This window comes from Phlebotomus papatasi, chromosome 1 (assembly GCF_024763615.1).
Source record: "Phlebotomus papatasi isolate M1 chromosome 1, Ppap_2.1, whole genome shotgun sequence".
Lineage (NCBI taxonomy): Eukaryota > Metazoa > Arthropoda > Insecta > Diptera > Psychodidae > Phlebotomus > Phlebotomus papatasi.
Window position 1 is genome coordinate 53,340,073 of NC_077222.1, and position 20,188 is coordinate 53,360,260.

Genomic DNA, 20,188 nt, shown 5'->3' on the forward strand with positions numbered 1-20,188 from the left:
TTTTTCCATAAATGGCTTCCATAAACCTTCTTTAAACTCGTAAGTTTCGTAGAATTCGAACAAGGAATTCCGAAAACAAAAAATATTGAAATTTTTAGTCCTATTTTTGAAATGTTTTCCTTACAACATATATCAATTTTGACCTACTTATTTTCCAAAATTAATGGACTGGTGAATATTTCCTAAATGATTTGGATTCTTTGAATACGATGCCGTTAATCGTTTTAGCATTTTACAAAGATTATTTTCTCCAGAAATCGTTTTATTTAAAGTGACCATTTATGGGGTAAAAAGTAACAAAAGGTATGAAGCAAGAAGTAACAGAGCGAAGCAATTTCTGATGTGTCAAGGCGAGAAGAAATGTCATTTCCGCGTCTCGCCGCTTTTTGTTTGCATTGATTAAACGATTAGCAGTCTCCTGTGTGTTTTTTTTTCTAAAATAGATTGAAAAGCGCTTTTCTGCTTTTCTCGTTCAGATAGAGAAAACTGTGTTATAAAAAGGTGTAGAGGAATAAATTTCCTATAAAAATATGTCACCTAGCTACTTTTTTTAAATTTATGAAAGCTCGTAATAAAGCATTTTTGAGAATCGTCACAAAATTACCTTTTAGAAAACAGCTCGACAAATGTACTTTCTTACAAAATAGAGGAAAATGACTTTCACAAAGTTGTAGAGCAGTAAATTTCCTATAAAACTGCACTAATTAGAAATTTCTGGGACGCTAGGGTAGCTTGTAAAAAAATAAAATATCCGTTTTGTTACTTTTTACTCCAGTCTCCCCTACTCTATGTGATTTATTTTAAATCTGTCAACTAGTTAACTTAATAATAACGACGTAGTACAAAACTTTGTGAAAAGTTTGAACGAAAGTACACGAAGCTTTTTGCTTTAAGTTGAACCGGTAAAGAATTTTATTAATTTAATATAAATAATGCGAAACTATTTTTGGAGCATATCCTCTAGGAAGATATGAGTCTGAAAACTTTGCAAAATTAGGAGGATTTTGCCACTCCATTTTGGTATAATTAAAATTAGAAATTATTTGAATATACAACTCAACTTAATAATTCAGTGCATTACAACGCAAATGACAGGTTAAGCCTAATCTAGGTCTATACACAAAAGTCCAATGAAACCCATTTGATCTATTTGGATGAAATTTTTTCATAAAAGTTTTTTTTATGTCAACCATTCGGTGATATTTTATCAATAGAAAAGCAAAATATTCTTTACTTCAAATCCAATTTTTCAACGCATTTCAACAGCGCTCTACAATCGTCTAAAATACCATTATTCCGATAAAAAAAATATTGAATACCCAAAGCATTTTGAAAGTCCATGTGTATTCTCAAATGCAAGGTACAAAACAGAGAATTTCCATTGAAATAATTGAATGAAAATATCCAGATCCAGAGTACTCTGGACTCTGGAGTATTATGAATTTCAGGTGAATTCCATATTTCATAATACTGGGGACAAAAAAATACCATTATAATGCAAGGAAGGTTTATTCATTCCAGAATTATTACTATATATAAGAGTAATTTGGTTTCATTACCAAACATTTAGTAATTGTTCTCACGTCGCAGTAGTGCAATTTGCATAGTACTCACCTTCATAAAAGTGTCATTTCTGTTGGATAACTCTTTTATAGCCAAAAATGTCTGCAAACCCCCATAGGACCTTTACAGAAGTAGGTATAATTTTCGGAACAAAATGAAATTGTACATTCATTCATTTGTCCCAACTTAGGGTTGTTTCAAGAGTGGAATTAATTTAAGAAATTTTAAATACAGCTCCCTAATCATATTTCTCTCCATGAACATTAATTTTAACCTTTAAATTTCAGGTTGTAAAATGCACATCTAATATTCATGAATGAGAGGATGGTACATCAAAGGGGCTTCGCTGATTTGGCGCTTCGTGGAAAGAGTCATCAAGGGATTTAGGTTTCAACCGACACCATAAATTTGATACTTCATCCGCAATGATGTTCACAAAGGAATCCTAATGATCAGGAGGATTTCAACGTGTGAGCAAAAAAAATCAGTGAATTAAACAATGTGTGTTGCTGTAATGTGAAAATTCTTGTGAGAATTATCTCATAAATTTATACTGTGTCTGCAAGTGCTAAATCCCAGGAATATGTAGTGGAGAACTTACATGGTCATCTGCAACTACATGTGACCCCTCAAGAAGTTGTGATGAGACGTCGAGAATATTTGGATCACCGACAAATATGTGCTGTCGCCCTTGCGACATTCGCACTCATCGTATCTACTTATGGTAAGTTGTAAATTATTCACATTCATGTTGCGACAACTTCTATATTTTCTCCCCCTTCTATATTATGACTTACAAGTCACTTGAGAGTTCCTTTCAGCACTTAAAATGACATTTCCATGAATATTCATTGAGCCAATTACAGAAATTTTCATGATAATGACACTAGTGTAGAGTTTTATGTGTTTATGAATTTGCGTCGAATTATTCATTATGTTCTTACTGAATGATGCACCTAATGGAAGAAACAAACAAGAATTTTCCTGGTTATTATAAGATTTCATCTGAAATTATTCTTCACGTTGTCTAGAACACCTAGCATAGAATTTGTTATTTCTTCTCTTTCTTCGGTAAGAAAACGACATGTTATTTGAATTGAACCAATTGGGAAAACAACTATGCGGTTTACAATTTTAGTTTGCGATCTAACTTCATTGAAAATTCCTAAAAAGTGCAATTTTTCTTTTTTTAATGTTTTCCGACATTACCACTTGAGACTACCAACGGTTTCGGTGTCGGTTTCACAAATTAATCTGTTCTATAGATTTACCGGACATTTAAAGATCTTGTGCCTTATACTGTTTCTTTTATGAATTATCTAATCACTGAGAAAAAAAGAGGGTGCGATTAACTCTTTTTCCTCGTAACTTTAACATTTTTAGCTGTAAAAATATATCAACATTTTTTAATGTTAATTTTACACCTTTTTAAATGTAAAATTAGCATGAAAAAGGGTAACTTTAACCCATAATACACCTAAAAAGCATAATATTTACACCGATTTCGGATAAATAATGCTCAATTCCTAAATTTCAAACAGAAACACTTGATTTCACCAGTCTGGAAGATTTATCGCTTTTATGTAACCATATTCTATGTTGAAATTTCTGTAAAAAAAATGACTAAAGAACTTTAGGAGTCTGAAGTTCAAGTCTGATGTCAGTATAAGTATAAAGTGTAGAGCGTACGGCCTATTCGACACATGTCAACCCAAGTCGACGGCCGTAACCCAACAATCCTAATACTTCATTCTTTTGGCACGTCCAATAATAATACCGAGATAGTACTTATTAATGCTCATGTAGGAAGATTATAACATCGCGTAAATAAGAATTGCCGTGATTCAGGATGATTCTTTATGATCTAAAGTCGTATCTGTAAATTGATAGATCTTTATTCAGCTCCTCATTATCGTTGTCGTATCAACCAATTCCGATTTTATATGTTTATTTTAATATTGAAAGCGTAAAGATTTATCTCTGAAGTTAAGAGAGAAATAGAGAGATTATGTAATATACATCTTATATAGACAACTTTGGTTTGCCTTTAGTAACTAAAAACGCTAATTAATCTCAATCTTGTTCATTAGATTTTACGTGGAATATTGTGAATTTTTTGGATTTAATAAAAGTTTGCTTTACAAAGCATAGGATGTTCCAATTGACGTCATTATTGAATTATTCATCAGAGATTTAATTTAAACTTAAAACTGAACTTTGATTTCAGTATCATATTTTCACAAAGAAAAATTAAGTGATTGATCTACATGGAGTTTACCGTCAATCTCAGAGAAATCATTCAAAATTACAATCAATGACTCAATTGAAATTGATGTTTACATATAAATTACATTTGTATTCCAGTAGAATTGAGGTAATTGATTAAATTCATACTCATTGGAGTGGAATTGTACAATTCATCCATTACCATTTGAAATAAAGCCAAAAAATAACAACAGAAAAAAATTATACTGCAATAAGCTTGTGCTATTTATTCAGTTGTGGCTTCTTTAGGAATTAATTTGAAATCAATATTGTGTCTGAATTAGTAATTGTGTACAATTTTGGTTTGGAGGAAGGTCTATGATTGTTATGAAGTGGATATATTACGAGATTGTTATTGATTAGAGTTTTGGTAGCAAGTTCAGTCACTGACATAATTCGATTAAATTGAATCAATAAACAGAAATGGAATACTGAAGGAATTCAATTGAGTTCCTGAGGTGAACTTTTAGTTCTGCCTTTAGGTAGTCAAACAGCCTTTTTTCCGCTATTTACACACGTTGGGGGTTGGCGTGAAAAATGAATCAGGACCATGATCGCTAAATCACACACAGGATTTTTTTTCCTTCAGGCTGTTCTACTGAAGAGGGAGATGAATGCAAAATACTACCCTGGAAACTGGTATAGATTCAAAAACATGATTTTTTTTTCTAGCTTCGTCACACCATCGAAGTTCAATTTGTGGCAATTGTTGAACCATTCATACAAATTTAAAGTAGATTTGTTGAGTTTCAAGTGGCGCACCACATTTCGATCCGACCCCTCTTGTTAAATTGATTTAGCGCAACTTTTTGGGGGTCCAAGCTCTGAGCACACGCACCATATGACAAATGATTCATGGGGAAGTCATAAGGAACGTGCACAAGTTGCCTCTTAAATTTTACATCGAATAGGGTGAGTGGTTTTGGTTAAAAAAAAAGAGCTTCGAAAAGTTTTTAAACCTCTTGCTCAATGACTTTTAGCCTACCCTACGCAAAAAGGGTGCGGCTTCTCCACTACATTTTCTCGTCACCCAATTCACTGAACTCAATGCTTCACAATTTCCTACAACTTTTGGCAGCTTTTTATGCTCACGCTTTTAAAGGGAGTGGTGTCTCGCAAAGAGACACGGATATTGCAATCGCAAGAAGATAATTAAACTTAAATTAACACCATAGGCAAATTATAATACTGACAAAAAGTTTTGAGTCACGTATTTGACTTAAAAAGTAAATGAAATATTATAATAATCATACCCTTTCTTCTCAGAAAAATCATTAGGCGTTAAATCGCTATTTAAGGACTGTGTATAGTATTCGCAAGTCTAGCGATGGAATTATCAAATCCTTTAATATATACAGTGGCGGCCAAATAATAAAAACATTTAGTAAAGCATATATTTTTTTAATTTTTATATTTTCCCCAATTTGTTGATATAATTCTGAAGTAGAAATCTTCAAATTATTAGAATCGTAGAATAAGGGGTTGTCTTGGCCGCTATTTTACACAGAATGCGTCAATAGTAAAATTCAGTCCGGCCAAAAAACTGAAAAACTGTCACTTATGGTTTCTAAACATGGCTTTATTTAAACTTATTCGATTTATAGACCACATTCTTTAATTTAAATGAAAGTGTTCCTATCGTGTTGTTCAAACCAAATTTCACTTTTGATGTATTTTGTGAAAAATAGAGACTTCTAGCGGCCAAAATAATACTTATTTGACGTAAGGTAATTATTTGAAAATTTCTATATCAAAATTATTTCAACGAATTGGGGTAAACAAAAATGCTAAAGGTAAAACAATGGTATTTGCATATATATATTTTTTAATTTTTCAAGCATGTTGCGAGGACCTTTGAAATTTTTAAATCCTGAAAATTATTATGAGTTCACAAAATATGAATCGTCATAAGAATCAAAAAATACAACTTAGAAGAGTAAATCTTTAATTTTGATGGTAAGTTAAGCTTTCATTATCACAGAATTCAGAAGCATTTAACAAAGCTAAGCTTTAAAAAATAAGCTGTAAGCTGAAAATTTTAAGCTTCGAGAGATTATCCATGTATGTTTTTTTATTTTATTAAAAGAAGAAAACCTACATGCATAATCTTTCACGTCTACTTTTTTAAATTACCAAAGTATTAAGAGATTTGTAAAAGAAATATATTAAAAAAAACAAAAGAATTCATATTATTAACTTATTTAATAACATTTTTCTCAATATTTTGACGTAAAATTAATTTTAGGAAACAACCCTTATGGGATGTGCCGGATTTGGAGCCTGAAGAAGTCCATAATTTAATTGTTTTTCGATTTTGTTTTGGAGGAGAAGGGAATGACCAAGCTTTATGAAACTTTTAGTATATGTTTATACCGGTGGCAGCCAAAATCCCGAAAGCCAAAATTCCGAACGCCAAAATCCCGAACGTCAACATCCCGTAAAGGCAAAAATCCCGAAAGCCAAAATCCTGAAATTGATGAAATTATATGGAAAAAAATGTTTAGAATAATTTCCTAAGTTAATAATTTAGATTTAGTTAGAATAATTTCCCTTTAGTGGGAGTAGCTGTGACACTTTTAAGAATTCAGGATTTTGGCGTTCGGGATTTTGGCTTTCGGGATTTTGGCGTTCGGGATTTTGACCGGGACCCGTTTACACATATTAACTATATTATGATTAAATTTTTTTCGAAGAAGATATTACAAAATGACGGATTAATGAGTGCTAGACTTATTAGTCTCGTCATTGCACTTCCTAATTGGCGGGAATTTTGCAGCTTGTAAGTTGATGTCTGATACACTGAGAGAAATCCGAAAAAGTTAAAATAACATTCCGGAAATGTTTATTTTACCCTGCGGTATTGATCCGAAATCAATCCGAGAAAGGGTTAAAGTTACCCTTTTTCATGTTAATTTTACCCTTAAAAAGGTGTAAATTTAACATTAAAAAAATGTTGATATATTTTTACACCTAAAAAGTGTTAAATTTATGAGGAAGAAAAGTTAATCACACCCCCGTTTCTTTTCAGTGTACAAAAAAAATAAGAACAAAATGAATTTCTTAAGTGTATTTTATAGTTCAAGTAATAAAAACTGAAAAAATGCATAATTTAATATGAAATATTAATTTTACCCTGTCTCGGATGAGAATTGAGGATTGGTTATTCACTCGTTCTGTCTGAAACCAATAATAAAATACTTTAGGGCCTATAAGCCAAGTTGTATACATGTTCAAAGCATTCCATTAATTCATTTTATAGCTCTGTATAAAGAGAAAAAAATAAAAAACAATTTGGTTCAATTAAGAGAATTAAATTTTGAAGTGAATGATCTTTAATTGCAATAATATCAATCGGTCCTTAAGTTTCTTTGCTTGTCTTCACAGAGAAAATTTTTCAAGTATCCAGATTCAATACCCATGGTATTGATTTTAATCCCACCATTTCAATACCAAAATTATCCCAAATTTTCTTGAAAATAGGTGCATATTGGGATTGATTTTAATTTCTAGAACAAAGTTAAGAAATATTGGGATTACTTTTAGGACATATTGGTATTAAATTTATGAAATTAATTTTTTGAGGAGGAAATGGTATTGTTTCTATCTCAATTTGAGATTGAATTTTAGAATTCGTGGGATTAATTTAATCCCATTGCAGCATTGATTTTTGAAAGTCATTATTTATTAGGAAACAGTATTAATTCTATCCCATTCTGGTATTGATTCTATCCTATTTTGGTATTGATTCTATCCCATTTTGGTATCGATTCTATCCCATTCTGGGATTGATTCTATCCCATTCTGGGATTGATTCTATCCCATTTTGGGATTGATTCTATCCCACTCTGGGATTGATTCTATCCCATTCTGGGATTGATTCTATCCCACTCTGGGATTGATTCTATCCCATTTTGGGATTGATTCTATCCCATTTTGGGATTGATTCTATCCCACTCTGGGATTAATTCTATCCCACTCTGGTATTGATTTTAATCCCATTTTGGGATCGATTCTATCCCACTTTGGGATTGATTCTATCCCATTTTGGGATTGATTCTATCCCGCTCTGGGATTGATTCTATCCCATTCAGGGATTGATTCTATCCCATTCTGGGATTAATTCTATCCCATTCTGGGATTGATTCTATCCCATTTTGGGATTGATTCTATCCCACTCTGGGATTGATTCTATCCCACTCTGGGATTGATTCTATCCCACTCTGGGATTGATTCTATCCCATTTTGGTATTGACTACCCCATTTTGGTATTTTGGTGTGTACACTGTATCCACTGCAGCCCTTTTGCACTAATAACCAGGCAAAAGACAGCATACACTCAGACTTCACTTTAAATACAAAACACTCGCACAAGACACGTCATTACCATCTTCCTTCCCAAACCGATTCCAAAAGGACTATAGGGTATTGATTTTATCCCACTGAGGTATATATTCTACGATACTATGGTATCAGTTTTATATTATTAAGGTATCATTCTCATTCCCGATGGGATAGAATCAATCCCAGAGTGGCATAAAATCAATCCCAAAATGGTATAGAATCAATCCCAAAATGGGATAGAATCAATCCCAGAGTGGGATAGATTCAATCCCAAAATGGGATAGAATCAATCCCAGAATGGGATAGAATCAATCCCAGAGTGGGATAGAATCAATCCCAAAATGGGATAGAATCAATCCCAGAGTGGGATAGAATCAATCCCAAAATAGGATAGAATCAATCCCAGAATGGGATAGAATTAATCCCAGAATGGGATAGAATCAATCCCAGAATGGGATAGAATCAATCCCAGAGTGGGATAGAATCAATCCCAAAATGGGATAGAATCAATCCCAGAGTGGGATAGAATCAATCCCAAAATGGGATAGAATCAATCCCAAAATGGGATAGAATCAATCCCAGAGTGGGATAGAATCAATCCCAGAGTGGGATAGAATCAATCCCACAGTGGGATAGAATCAATCCCAGAGTGGGATAGAATCAATCCCAGAGTGGGATAGAATCAATCCCAGAGTGGGATAGAATTAATCCCAGAGTGGGATAGAATCAATCCCAAAATGGGATAGAATCAATCCCAGAGTGGGATAAAATCAATCCCAGAGTGGGATAAAATCAATCCCAAAATGGGATAGAATCAATCCCAGAGTGGGATAAAATCAATCCCAGAGTGGGATAGAATCAATCCCAGAGTGGGATAAAATCAATCCCAGAGTGGGATAGAATCAATCCCAGAGTGGGATAGAATCAATACTGGAGTACCCTAAAGTCAATACTGAAATTATATGAAATTAATCCCACAATGGGATGAAATTAGAAACTCATTGTGCTGTAATAAAGGAAATTCAAGCAGTCCCGTGGCGCAACTGGCTAAGGCGTCGACTCTCAAGTGAAGATTTGCTGAAAAGTTGTGAGATCGAATCTCGGCCGATGCAAAAAAATGGATTCTTGGTTGGACTTTGCGAAAATCAATACTACATTGGAATGAAATTAATACCAAAATGGGATGAAAAAATCAATACTTGGAGTACTCCAAAATCAATACCAAAGGGGGATGAAAATCAATACAAAAAATAGGATGAAAATACCCTAAAATCAATACGAAAATTGGGATAAAAATATCCTGAAATCAATACGGAAAATGGGATAAAAACACCCTAAAATCAATACCAAGATGGGATAAAATTAATACCACAATACCCTAAAATCAATACTAACGAGGTATTGATTCCAAGGAATATTTTTTTAATCAATACCTAAATACCCTAAAATCAATCCCAGAGTGGGATAGAATCAATCCCAGAGTGGGATAGAATCAATCCCAAAATGGGATAGAATCAATCCCAAAATGGGATAGAATCAATCCCAAAATGGGATAGAATCAATCCCAGAGTGGGATAGAATCAATCCCAAAGTGGGATAGAATCGATCCCAAAATGGGATTAAAATCAATACCAGAATGGGATAGAATCAATACCAAAATGGGATAGAATCAATACTCATTGCGATTGAAATTTAATGATTTTATGGTATTAAATCAATGACAAAGATTTTCTTGAATTTAATCCCAAAATACCCTAGAATTTAATACCACGAGGTATTGGAGCCCTTTTAATACCAAAAGTATCCCAAAAAAGTATTGATTCTAGGGTATTTTTTTTCTCTGTGTTCAGACTAGAGTTATAGCCAAGTTACTGAACATCTGATATTTTCAAAATACAGTAGTTATTTTTCAGACAAAATAATTGCAAAAATTTTGCTTATTGAAAATTATATCACTTAAACTATATAGGTAAACCTTATGTCTGAAGCTTGTATTATGTTCTAGACACAGTTACCACTTAAGCCGAGAGACGGCTTAACGTAATTATAATCAAAATAATGATCAGATTATATTTCTATGAGTTTCTGATGGAAATATAACTTAAGTCGAGAACGCCTTAGTGTTCCAACTGATGGGAATTTAATCAATGCATTATTTTGATTACAATTATATTAAACTGTGTCTCGGCTTAAGTCGTAAGTGTGTCTAGGCTTTTGGTTTCTTAAGTTTTTCATTTTTATTTTAAAAAATTTGTAAAAATGTTTAAGTGTGTCTTATAACAGATCACAATGTTTCATTAAATAAGGAATCTGACAAATGTATTTGACTATTTTTTTTTGTTTTTTAGCTTCAAATCCTATAAAGTATGTGACCTGTTTTTACGAAAAATTGAATATTCGGATTTAACATAATGATTGAACTGGTCGTGTTTAAATACACTTTAGTCGGCTAACGCTTTCAAAAGTATTGTGGTTTATAATTAATTTTAATGGATCTTACTCATGGGGTCTCAACTCCCAACATCAGTCTCTAAGGTCGGATGGTGCTGTTCAGTCTCTACGGTCGTTTGATCCTTTTTTACTTCTTGAGCTTGTTATTTCCGGACAACATAATAGTTGTAAAAGAAAACGGTTTGTTTAAAAACAACTTTATGGAATTGTGGATAAGAACGAATCATAATTACTCGTGTTTTTATTAATTACTAAATATTACATTTCATATTTGCATGAAAGTTCTCTAATCGAACAAAATTTTGTAGAGAAACTCAAGAATCAATTACTACCACAAGCTTTAACATGCTACATTTTCATTTTTCATCGATTTTTTCACAATTTTTTCTATCACAACCCCTCATGCTTCGCGTGTAATATGCTCCAGCAGCCATTGAGGTATAATAGCAATATCACAAAAAAAAAATCTTCTTCACATTTGAGAGCTTTTGAAGCTCTCCCTCATGCTTTATTTGGTGCTCTATGAGTTCGAGAATGTGCATAAAAATTTACACAACGCCCCATTTATTTCTTCTCCTCATCCTTTAACCATTTTCTAGGGGTAAATTCAGAATAATACCACTATTGATTTCCCTGAGCTTTTAGCAGAATCTTGAGATTTTCAACTCCTTTCCCTTTTGCTCCTTTTTATTTGAGCATCCCTTAAGATATGCGTCAGTTGGAGAGAAACATCAAAAGTAAGCGATAGGTTGGGTGTAAAGGCTGGCACTAAAAGGAATGCATATTCTTAGTTGTTCAATGGTGAAAGAAAAGGGATCTTTCATGTTTCTTCAGGGGTTGTTAGGGATCTAATACAAAAATCGAAGATTGATTTATGAGCTTGTATTATTCCTGTTAAATTTAAATTCCATCGAAAACTGTTAACACACCCCGTATTTGAGGCTTATTCTTCAGCTTTTTTGTTGTTGTTGTTACTCATGACGAGGAAAAAGCGTTGTTCTGTGTTTTTTTTATGGACCCACCCAAATTGTGTGTGTAAAGTTTTATCTTTTGACATGGGCGAAAGTGCTAAAAGCACAAAATCGTGACAACATTCAAACCACATCAATTAACTACAAGCCAAGGGATGGTTTATTGTTTCAGTGGATAAATCGTTGTACAGAAAAAAACTATGTCAATGGAGACCAAATCTGCTTTTATGACACTTTCCATACAAGATGAAAATTCCAAATTACACCAATTCTGATTTCTTGCTACAGCCACACAAGAAAATGGTCCGTATGTGAAGAGTCAACCACAATAAGTAGCTAAAGTTGTCAGAAAGTTGGTACACATCCCATTTGGTGGAAAACACCCATCCTTTCTTCAGTTTCGCACAATTCTTCGGTCTTGTTGAGAAGAATAATAAATGTTCCAATGGTGGGGAAAGTTTTGGTCTGGAATAAGCTTACACCAATCTTGTTTACATAGAACTCAATCCATACAGACAGATCACATGGATATTTCTTCACGAATTCCCAATAGTTAAGGCACTCCAAAAACTTTCAAGTTTTATTAGTTTAACGTGGCAATTAAAAACTTTACAAAAATACAAAATAAACTATTTCTATAGCATTGAATAAGTCTGCAAAAGTTTTAATGTGATTGTGAATGGATTTTGGTGAACAGACACAATGTTAAAATGTACAAAATTTATTTAAAAGTTGCCAATTTTTGTATTAGGTGTACATTATGAATACGAGAAATAAATAAAAAGATAAAGAACAAAATACGCAGAATATTAGTCCTTACGATGTAAATTAAACTGAATGTAACGTATTGAATAATACATTTTGAGGCCTTTGAAAGCCAAATGCCTAATGTCGGAAAACGTCAAGAGGAATTGCGAAGCCAGACTTTTTATAATTTTGAGGACCTCTAGGATGACATCCTTGATAACATCTGATTTTAAGTAGAATATTGGCGGAGTTATGTACCTAGTACAATATTTCTTCAAAGAATTATTCTTCAATGTTTAAATTAATTTTGTTCTCACTCTTCTCACTTCAAAATTGCTTTAAGATACATTATAAACATAATTTTAATACAGTTAGGGTAAGTGTGCCAAATTTCGGCCAGCTTGCAATTTCGGCCACCTTTTTTGTTCCTCGAATTTCCATGAACTTTTAGATTCTACGTACTCTAGAGATTTATACAATGTAAAAGAATAACAAAAAATGTAGCTTCGACAAACGAGATGACGTGAAAAATACATTGGAAGAATTCTCGAAGGGCAAGGAACTATGAGAATGAAGGTGGCCGAAATAAGGCACTAAAGCTATGTCTATATTTTTATTCATTTTAAAATGTTTTAAGAATGATTTTAGAGTAAATAAACACGGTAAACTCTTTACAAGGTTCCAAGAAATACTCTTTCAGAAGAGAAAATAAAAAAAATCAATTTGAATTAAAAATATTACATTTAAAACTTGAGACTTTGACGCTTGCATGCAACTATGCCGAAATTTGGAACACTTACCCAAATCCCAATTTCATTTTAATTAATTTCGTTTCTACATCGATTTAAAATTGACAGTCTTTATTACTCAATTTGGTTAAATAAGTTGTTGATTTTTACTTTCTCAACAAAAAAAAGGATCAGTGAGTGATTAAGGAGCAAAAATTATCATTTTTTTGCTTTTCTTCACTCTAATGCCATTTCTTGAGTTTGTTTTTCTTTCACAGCAGTCAAAGCACAACTCATGGATTAGGGTTTCCTGAATAATCATAAAGATTTTAATTTTTTTTTATTCAACGAAAATGTAAACGCAATTTTGATTTGATAGAAGGAGACAAATAAATTTAGGATATGATGGCAGAAGAGGAAATAATTAAATAATAAGATTTCTATATAAAATGCTAAAATTGATTGTTTATATTTCTCTCAATGTTATCTCGAATGAAATAATTTCTCAACGTAAAAACATAGATTTGTGCGTAGCCCTTTAGACAAAATATTTCAATTTCTATTAAATGAATATCTTCTGGAGAGAAAATATATGTTTAAATTAAAATCCTTCTTGTAAATCTTTTGTATTAAGACTTTCCAAGTACCAAAGCTATTTTTAATCATCTTCCAAGGACAACATCAAGTCATTTGCCACTTGAATAGAGCTCATTTGCTATGCTGTAACTTACTAATTAAATTGGCTTAATCCGGTTGGAAATCACTGTTCTTAGTGTATGAAAAAAAAACTCCTGAAGAAAGGGTGGGCAATTGAAAATTTTCTAGGGTTCTGTAATTATATTTCTGTGAAATTGTGTCAGTGTCTGTCTTGGGATTTTATAGCTCGCACCATCCACCAAAACCTCTAACATTAAAATATAGAAGATATATACTGTGTAAATGGCATAATCATCCCTTGCTGTGCCATCTCCTGTTTGTCTCTTTTGTGTCCTTACCATTATGAAAATTTTACATCATGATGTCTCATGCAATATTTAGGAAAATTCAATTTGTGGCACCCAAAATATCATATGTATGTATATATTTTCTCGGGTAATTATATTAGATGCTTACCACATTATCTCATTTAGTATTTCTCCTGACTGTGTGCATCCCTAAGTCGAATTTTGCGGTCATATTCCACACAATTCAACCCCAAAATTCACTTCGAGTGTGGCTTTGGTGGAAAATCGCGAATTTGATGGGATTTGAAAATGATATGGTTTGGTGAATATACAGAAGCTACAGTCTGTTAAATTCTATTGATCAAATGTTATCATCAAAATTGGTTTTGAATATTACGCTTGAATTGGTAATTGTATATTAGTAACAAATTGAATTAGAATATACAAATATATTGCACAAAATCATTAATTAAAGGTAACTGATCTATTAAGCAACAGCAAATTTAAGCAGATTTTTCTCAAAACGAATTGCAAAATTTTGTTGATAAATACTTTTTTTTGAAAGACTTCTTAATGGAAAAAAAAACCATAATTTCAAATAAAGGGACTTAACTTAATTATCCGAAAGACTTATATTTATATAGGTTGAAGGAACAAACAGTAATCAAGCTTAATAGCTTAATGCATTTACGTTAAAGCTGTGCCAAGTAAATAACACTTCGGTCAATAATAAAACTGATGAGTTTATTGACATGTTCTAAAAATCCTTTTCAGAGCATATCATGAGTATATAAAGCAGAAAATCGAATTCATAAGTTAGAACAGTATGAAATTTCATTCATTTTGCTATCCTGTTGACCGGTTCTCAAACTAATTAAAAACGATTCATAAATCTCTCTTAGAATTTGCTCGAATACTCTATCAAACTATCCCAATTAAATATCGAGCAAAAGGGTGGCAAAGCGTCCCAGTTTTGTGGATTGATCGAACTCTTGTATTAAATTTGAAATCTGCTAAGAGTTGTATGGGATTAAAGAACCACTCTACATACATAATACAATATGCGTTCAATCTGTTGGGCACTATGCTCCCTAGAGTCCTTTTAATCTGTAATCTAAAAGAATTGTTGTTGTGAATTTATTATTTTAAATCATATCGTGATATGTATTTGTTACAATATAATCATGTAATCAATGATGAGATGATGGACTGCCGCAATGTACTTTCACAGGGACTTTTCGGGTGTTCGCCAGTGAAAAGGATCACCCTAAGATGAAAATACTTTTCTCGTTTGTCCAGAGCTTTCGGTCCCGATGTGGACCTTCTTCTGTGGTTCCAAGGGCATGAATTTTTATTTTACAACAGATTATTTTTAAATTTACAAAGGTAATTTTTTGGGCAATTTCTAACAAAACTCACTCATCTAAATATTGTTCTCGCAATTTTTACCAATCACTTACTTAAGTCGAGAGACAGCTTAACGAAATAATAATCAAAATAATGATTTTACTAAATCCCCCTCAGTTTCTTACTAATTAATCCGTTTCTCGACTTACGATTTAATCGGAAGCTAATTAAGATCTAATCTGATATTTTGCTTATAATAACGTTAAGCCGTCTCCCGGCTTAAGTCGTAAATGTGTCTAGGACATTATAATTCGATCAATAAATATATCACAACAGCTATTTATCTTCATTTCTTCCTTCATTTTGAAGAGCTCATTGCCAATGAGATTCCGTACCTCAGACATCCAGGATAAAATTTCACTCCGCTCAATCCTCTGCCAATTTTGGCAATTATATTAAACCGTTTAAACGGATTTATCAGATATAACCTCATCGTACCAATTTTATGCTTTTGCCTAAATGCCCGTAATTTGCGAATTGAACTTAAACATAAGCTTCGATATCAATTCTGTATAATTTATGATTATCGGCATATTTTTTCTCGGAAAATATACTTTATCTTGCTTTTATTCCCAAACCTTCCGTTTTGATATCAAGAATTTCATGTTTATATTAACGCAATGTACTTTAATAATCAGGAAACTCAATCGCTTTTCTCTCTCATTTTTATTTTAAATTCTGATAATGCTATCGTACCCCAAGAGAATTCCTGACTCTTGTTTTATTATACAAATGGAAAGTTAGAATGGCTTTCCGGTGAATTTGTTTCGTTCTTTTTTTTCTCAGCATTACTCTCACACCATCACCCATTAAATGGCCATAGAAGAAGGTATCTGGGGGAGTGAGGCGTGAGAAACCGAGTGCTAAAATGAAGGCTGTACAACATTTAGCTGATTAGTTCTGTGTTTGGGGAAATTTTAAGCGATTACATCCCATGAGAAAAGAGAGGTTTTTCCTTGCGAAGTAAATTAAATTATATAGCTAAAAAGGTTATATTAGAAAAAATGTGCACCCATTGCCCGAAAATTGCTGCATAAGGATATCGGAAGCATTTTCCCTTGTATTGATTTTTAGTCTTCCTTTTTTTCATGGCAAATATTTCTTGGTAAGAAATTTTCTATATAAAAAAAAAGAAAATTTTTGGGGTGAAGAAAATAGAATAGGAAGGAAGGAAAATAGCGATGAAACCGTGAAATCTATCAGCACTTTCTCCCTTTGCACAAAAATGATGTCACAGAAACTTTTTCTTCATGGACTTATCGCATGGAAATGTGAACTTTTTATTTGTCTTTTTTTCCCACGGATCAGAAATGGGATAAGGGTATGAGGGTAACAAAAGAAGCGGCAGTAAATTTTTTTTTGGGGGAGAAATTGTCACAGAGACGATTGAAGAAACATGAGAAGGAAATGGCGAAATAATTGGTGGACAGTATCCAAATTGTCATGAGGGGTCAAATAGGGCCGGAAAACGATGTGACAAGAAAGTAAGTTTCCCGGGGAAAAAAGTGAATCCATACCAAACAGAAGTTTGGGAGGGCGGAAGAGACAGCAACTGGTCCATTGGGATCCGGATGAAAGTCTCATATAGACAGTTTTTCTTCCAGGCCTAAAAAACTCTCTCAAGCTGGCTGTCATGAAACACCATTAGGATTTCCATTTAAGCCTTTCTCTTGGTGTTCTCCATGAAAATTTATAATACCCATCGCCAAGTTTTCCCACCTTCATGAGTTTCTTTGCCACTGTCTAACATCACACCCCCGAATCTTTCCCTCGTGAAATCTTCAAAAGCTCTCTTGTGGATCTCTCCGGAGGTGGCGTGTAATGTGTCGGTGCTGAACACATCCTTCTACTGCTACTCCTTCAGTTTTTGGCCAACGACATCAATGCACAGCACGTTTCCAGCCATAAATTGTGAATGCTTTATTCGGCGCAGATGATGACACGAAGGAAAAGACATTTTTCCTTCAGCGCGAAACACGAGCAGACGACATCATATCCATTCTTCATTTTTCCCACCCACTGACAATGGTTATATTTCAATAGAGAAATGCGTGCCAAATTTGTAATCGTACTCTTGTTTCACATTGCCTATTTTATGTCCTATCATACATAGGTCAAGACTCTCATGGACCTTTTTGGGGCGACAGTACCGAACAAAGATAGAGAAGTAAGACAAATAAAGTCCCTCACAGATAATAATTTATACAACTATTTCATTCTCTCGTATCATGTGCCCGCCGCCGGCTTATTGTTGATTACGGAACAAGAACAACACGCGAGAGATCATTGAACTGAGGGAATCTTTTGGAACTCACCCTGTATAGTAGAGTCTTCTAAATTCGAACGCTTGAGGGGTATGAATGACATTTGTTACATGAATTAATGTGATTTTCACTATGAAAATTGTATTTAATGTGAAATGGTTTCCTTTTGAGGATGTAAAATATTTCAGAAGAATTTAAGTCCTTTTATCGTGTAAGAAACATTAAGTCATCTTTATTTGAATTGTGATTTTTTTGTTGCTCGAACTCCACAAAGAGAGTAGTAATACTTTTTTTTTATTTTGGTTATTAATTGCTATCAAGAAAGGTCAGTACTTAAACTCGATTCACACATTTTTTTTCAATTTCATAATCTAGTTTAAAGCAGATTTAATATCACTGAGTTACCAGTTCACTATTGGTTAATAACCGATGAGAACTGACTGAAACTTGTTCAAAATTTTAAAACAAGATAAATTGTTTCGAAAACTTTAATTGCAAGGATAGACCAGTGGCAAGCGAGAAGTTTTTTGCTGTAAATTTCCTAAAATAAATTCAACTTTAGTTATGTGTGCCAACTATATGTGTCACCAGCAGCACTTAGGTCTATAAAATTAAAAGAATATGGTTATAAACAGCATTATATACGACCAGTGATTCTAGGCTTTTTACTATATTATTCGAAGAGATTTGTAGTTAGCGGCAGACGAAAAAGAGACATTGCCAATAAATATTTTTATTAATTTAAAAGTAATTATTCTGAAAATACTTATATATAGAAAATAAAAAAACACATATAAGTTGTTAAATTTTGGTTCCTATATAAAATACAATCAATTACAATTTTTTTCAATCTGAATATATGTTGTCATTTAGCCCAAAGCGACTGTACATAGCGCGCCAAGCGGGTAGAGGCGAATTTAGTATTTCAGTTGTCACTGCGTAGTTTATTGAAATTGTTTTATTACTGAAAAAGGGGGAAAGCGTTCGATGTTTGCGAAATGCTAGAACCGCTAGAACTCACAAAACATATTTCTCCCTGGGTAAATATTCGAATCCTAAGCTAAAAATTTGGAGTGACTATCAGTTTAATACCGCTTTGATTTAGTCCATAAATCATCAGACAATGACCTGGAAATTGAAATATAACACAGAAAAAGGTATTTTCAAAATTGTTGAAAATTAAGCTTGAGAAAAGCCTAATACATATTTTTTGTGAAATAGAAAAATTTTGAATTTGACAGATACACTTATTTTCAAAATTAAATAATTACAGATTACTCTACTGATTCATTTGAAACCGATATAGGGTAAGTGTGCCAAATTCCGGCCAGATTGCAATTTTGGCCACCTTTTTTGTTCCTCGAATTTCCATGATTTTTTAGTTTTTACATACTCTGGAGATTATACAATGCAAAAGAATAACAAAAAATGTAGCTTTGAAAAACGAGATGACGTGAAAATGACATTGGAAGAATTCCCGAAGGGGAAGGAACTATGAGAATGATGGTGGTCGAAATAGGGCACCAAAGCTATGTCTATATTTTTATTCATTTTAAAATGTATTAAGAACGATTTTAAAGTAAATAAAGACGATAAACTGTCTACGAGGTTCTAAGCAACACTCCTAAAGTAGAAGGAATGAAAAAAATCAATTTCTATTAAAGATATTACATTTCAAACTTGAGACTTTGGCGCTTGCATGCAACTATGCCGAAATTTGGCACGCTTACCTTAGTCGCATTGAAAATTTCAAATCCTTTTGAATAAAACCCAAAATTTCTAAAATCCGTTACAAAATAAGGTCTGCGCTAGGATGATTAACTAACGGATGGAGCATTTTAAATCACAAGTGGTATATTTTTCTTAAATTCTTTACTATTTTTAAGTCTTAGATCCCACAAAAATAAATATAACACGAAATTGTAGGCACATGTAGGGGAAAGCTCCCATGCTTGATACTGTAAAATGATGTCCAAGATTTGTGATTATTTTCTGATTAACACACAAACCGAAGCGATTCTTCCACTATGTTAAAAAAATGTCTCACTTATTAGGTTCATAATCCCACCTCAAATAGTTCCTGGAAATCCTTAGATTTTCTTCAAGAAGAAAATGGAAATTCAGTAGCGATTTTTATACAAGTTGGGTCTGGGGCCTTCCTGTATAAAAATTGATTCGACAATTCGGAGGCCCGTTTTGACTATAAAAATTTCACCGGATACAAAAAATTGCACATCAATATTTAGACGGAACTCTAATCTATCTGGTTAAATCGTTTGTACGACTGATTATTAGTTTTAATATCACTTTTATGTAATTTTTCTGAGCCATGTTTTTATGACGTTAGGGCGCTAGCGAAAACCATTTTTTCACTTTGAGTCCATGAAAATGTCACTCTGACTCTGCAACCTTAAAATTCAGGCAACAGGGTTGAAGGCTATGTCAACTGTCGATAAAATTGGAGGATTACAATAAGTGTAATTATGAAAGAATCACATCTAATGATA

At 32.9% G+C, this 20,188-nt stretch overlaps 1 protein-coding gene across 2 annotated transcripts in view; it reads left to right on the forward strand.

The window, feature by feature from the left end:
• The window catches only part of LOC129806463 (uncharacterized), a 103,176-nt gene that overhangs the window by 55,496 nt on the left and 27,492 nt on the right, over positions 1-20,188 (forward strand). For both annotated transcript variants that reach the window (XM_055855081.1, XM_055855090.1), the window contains exon 2: positions 1,851-2,287. In XM_055855081.1, coding sequence (XP_055711056.1) covers positions 2,206-2,287 — 82 coding nt within the window. In that variant the 5' untranslated portion in view covers positions 1,851-2,205. The remainder of the gene's footprint in view (positions 1-1,850; positions 2,288-20,188) is intronic.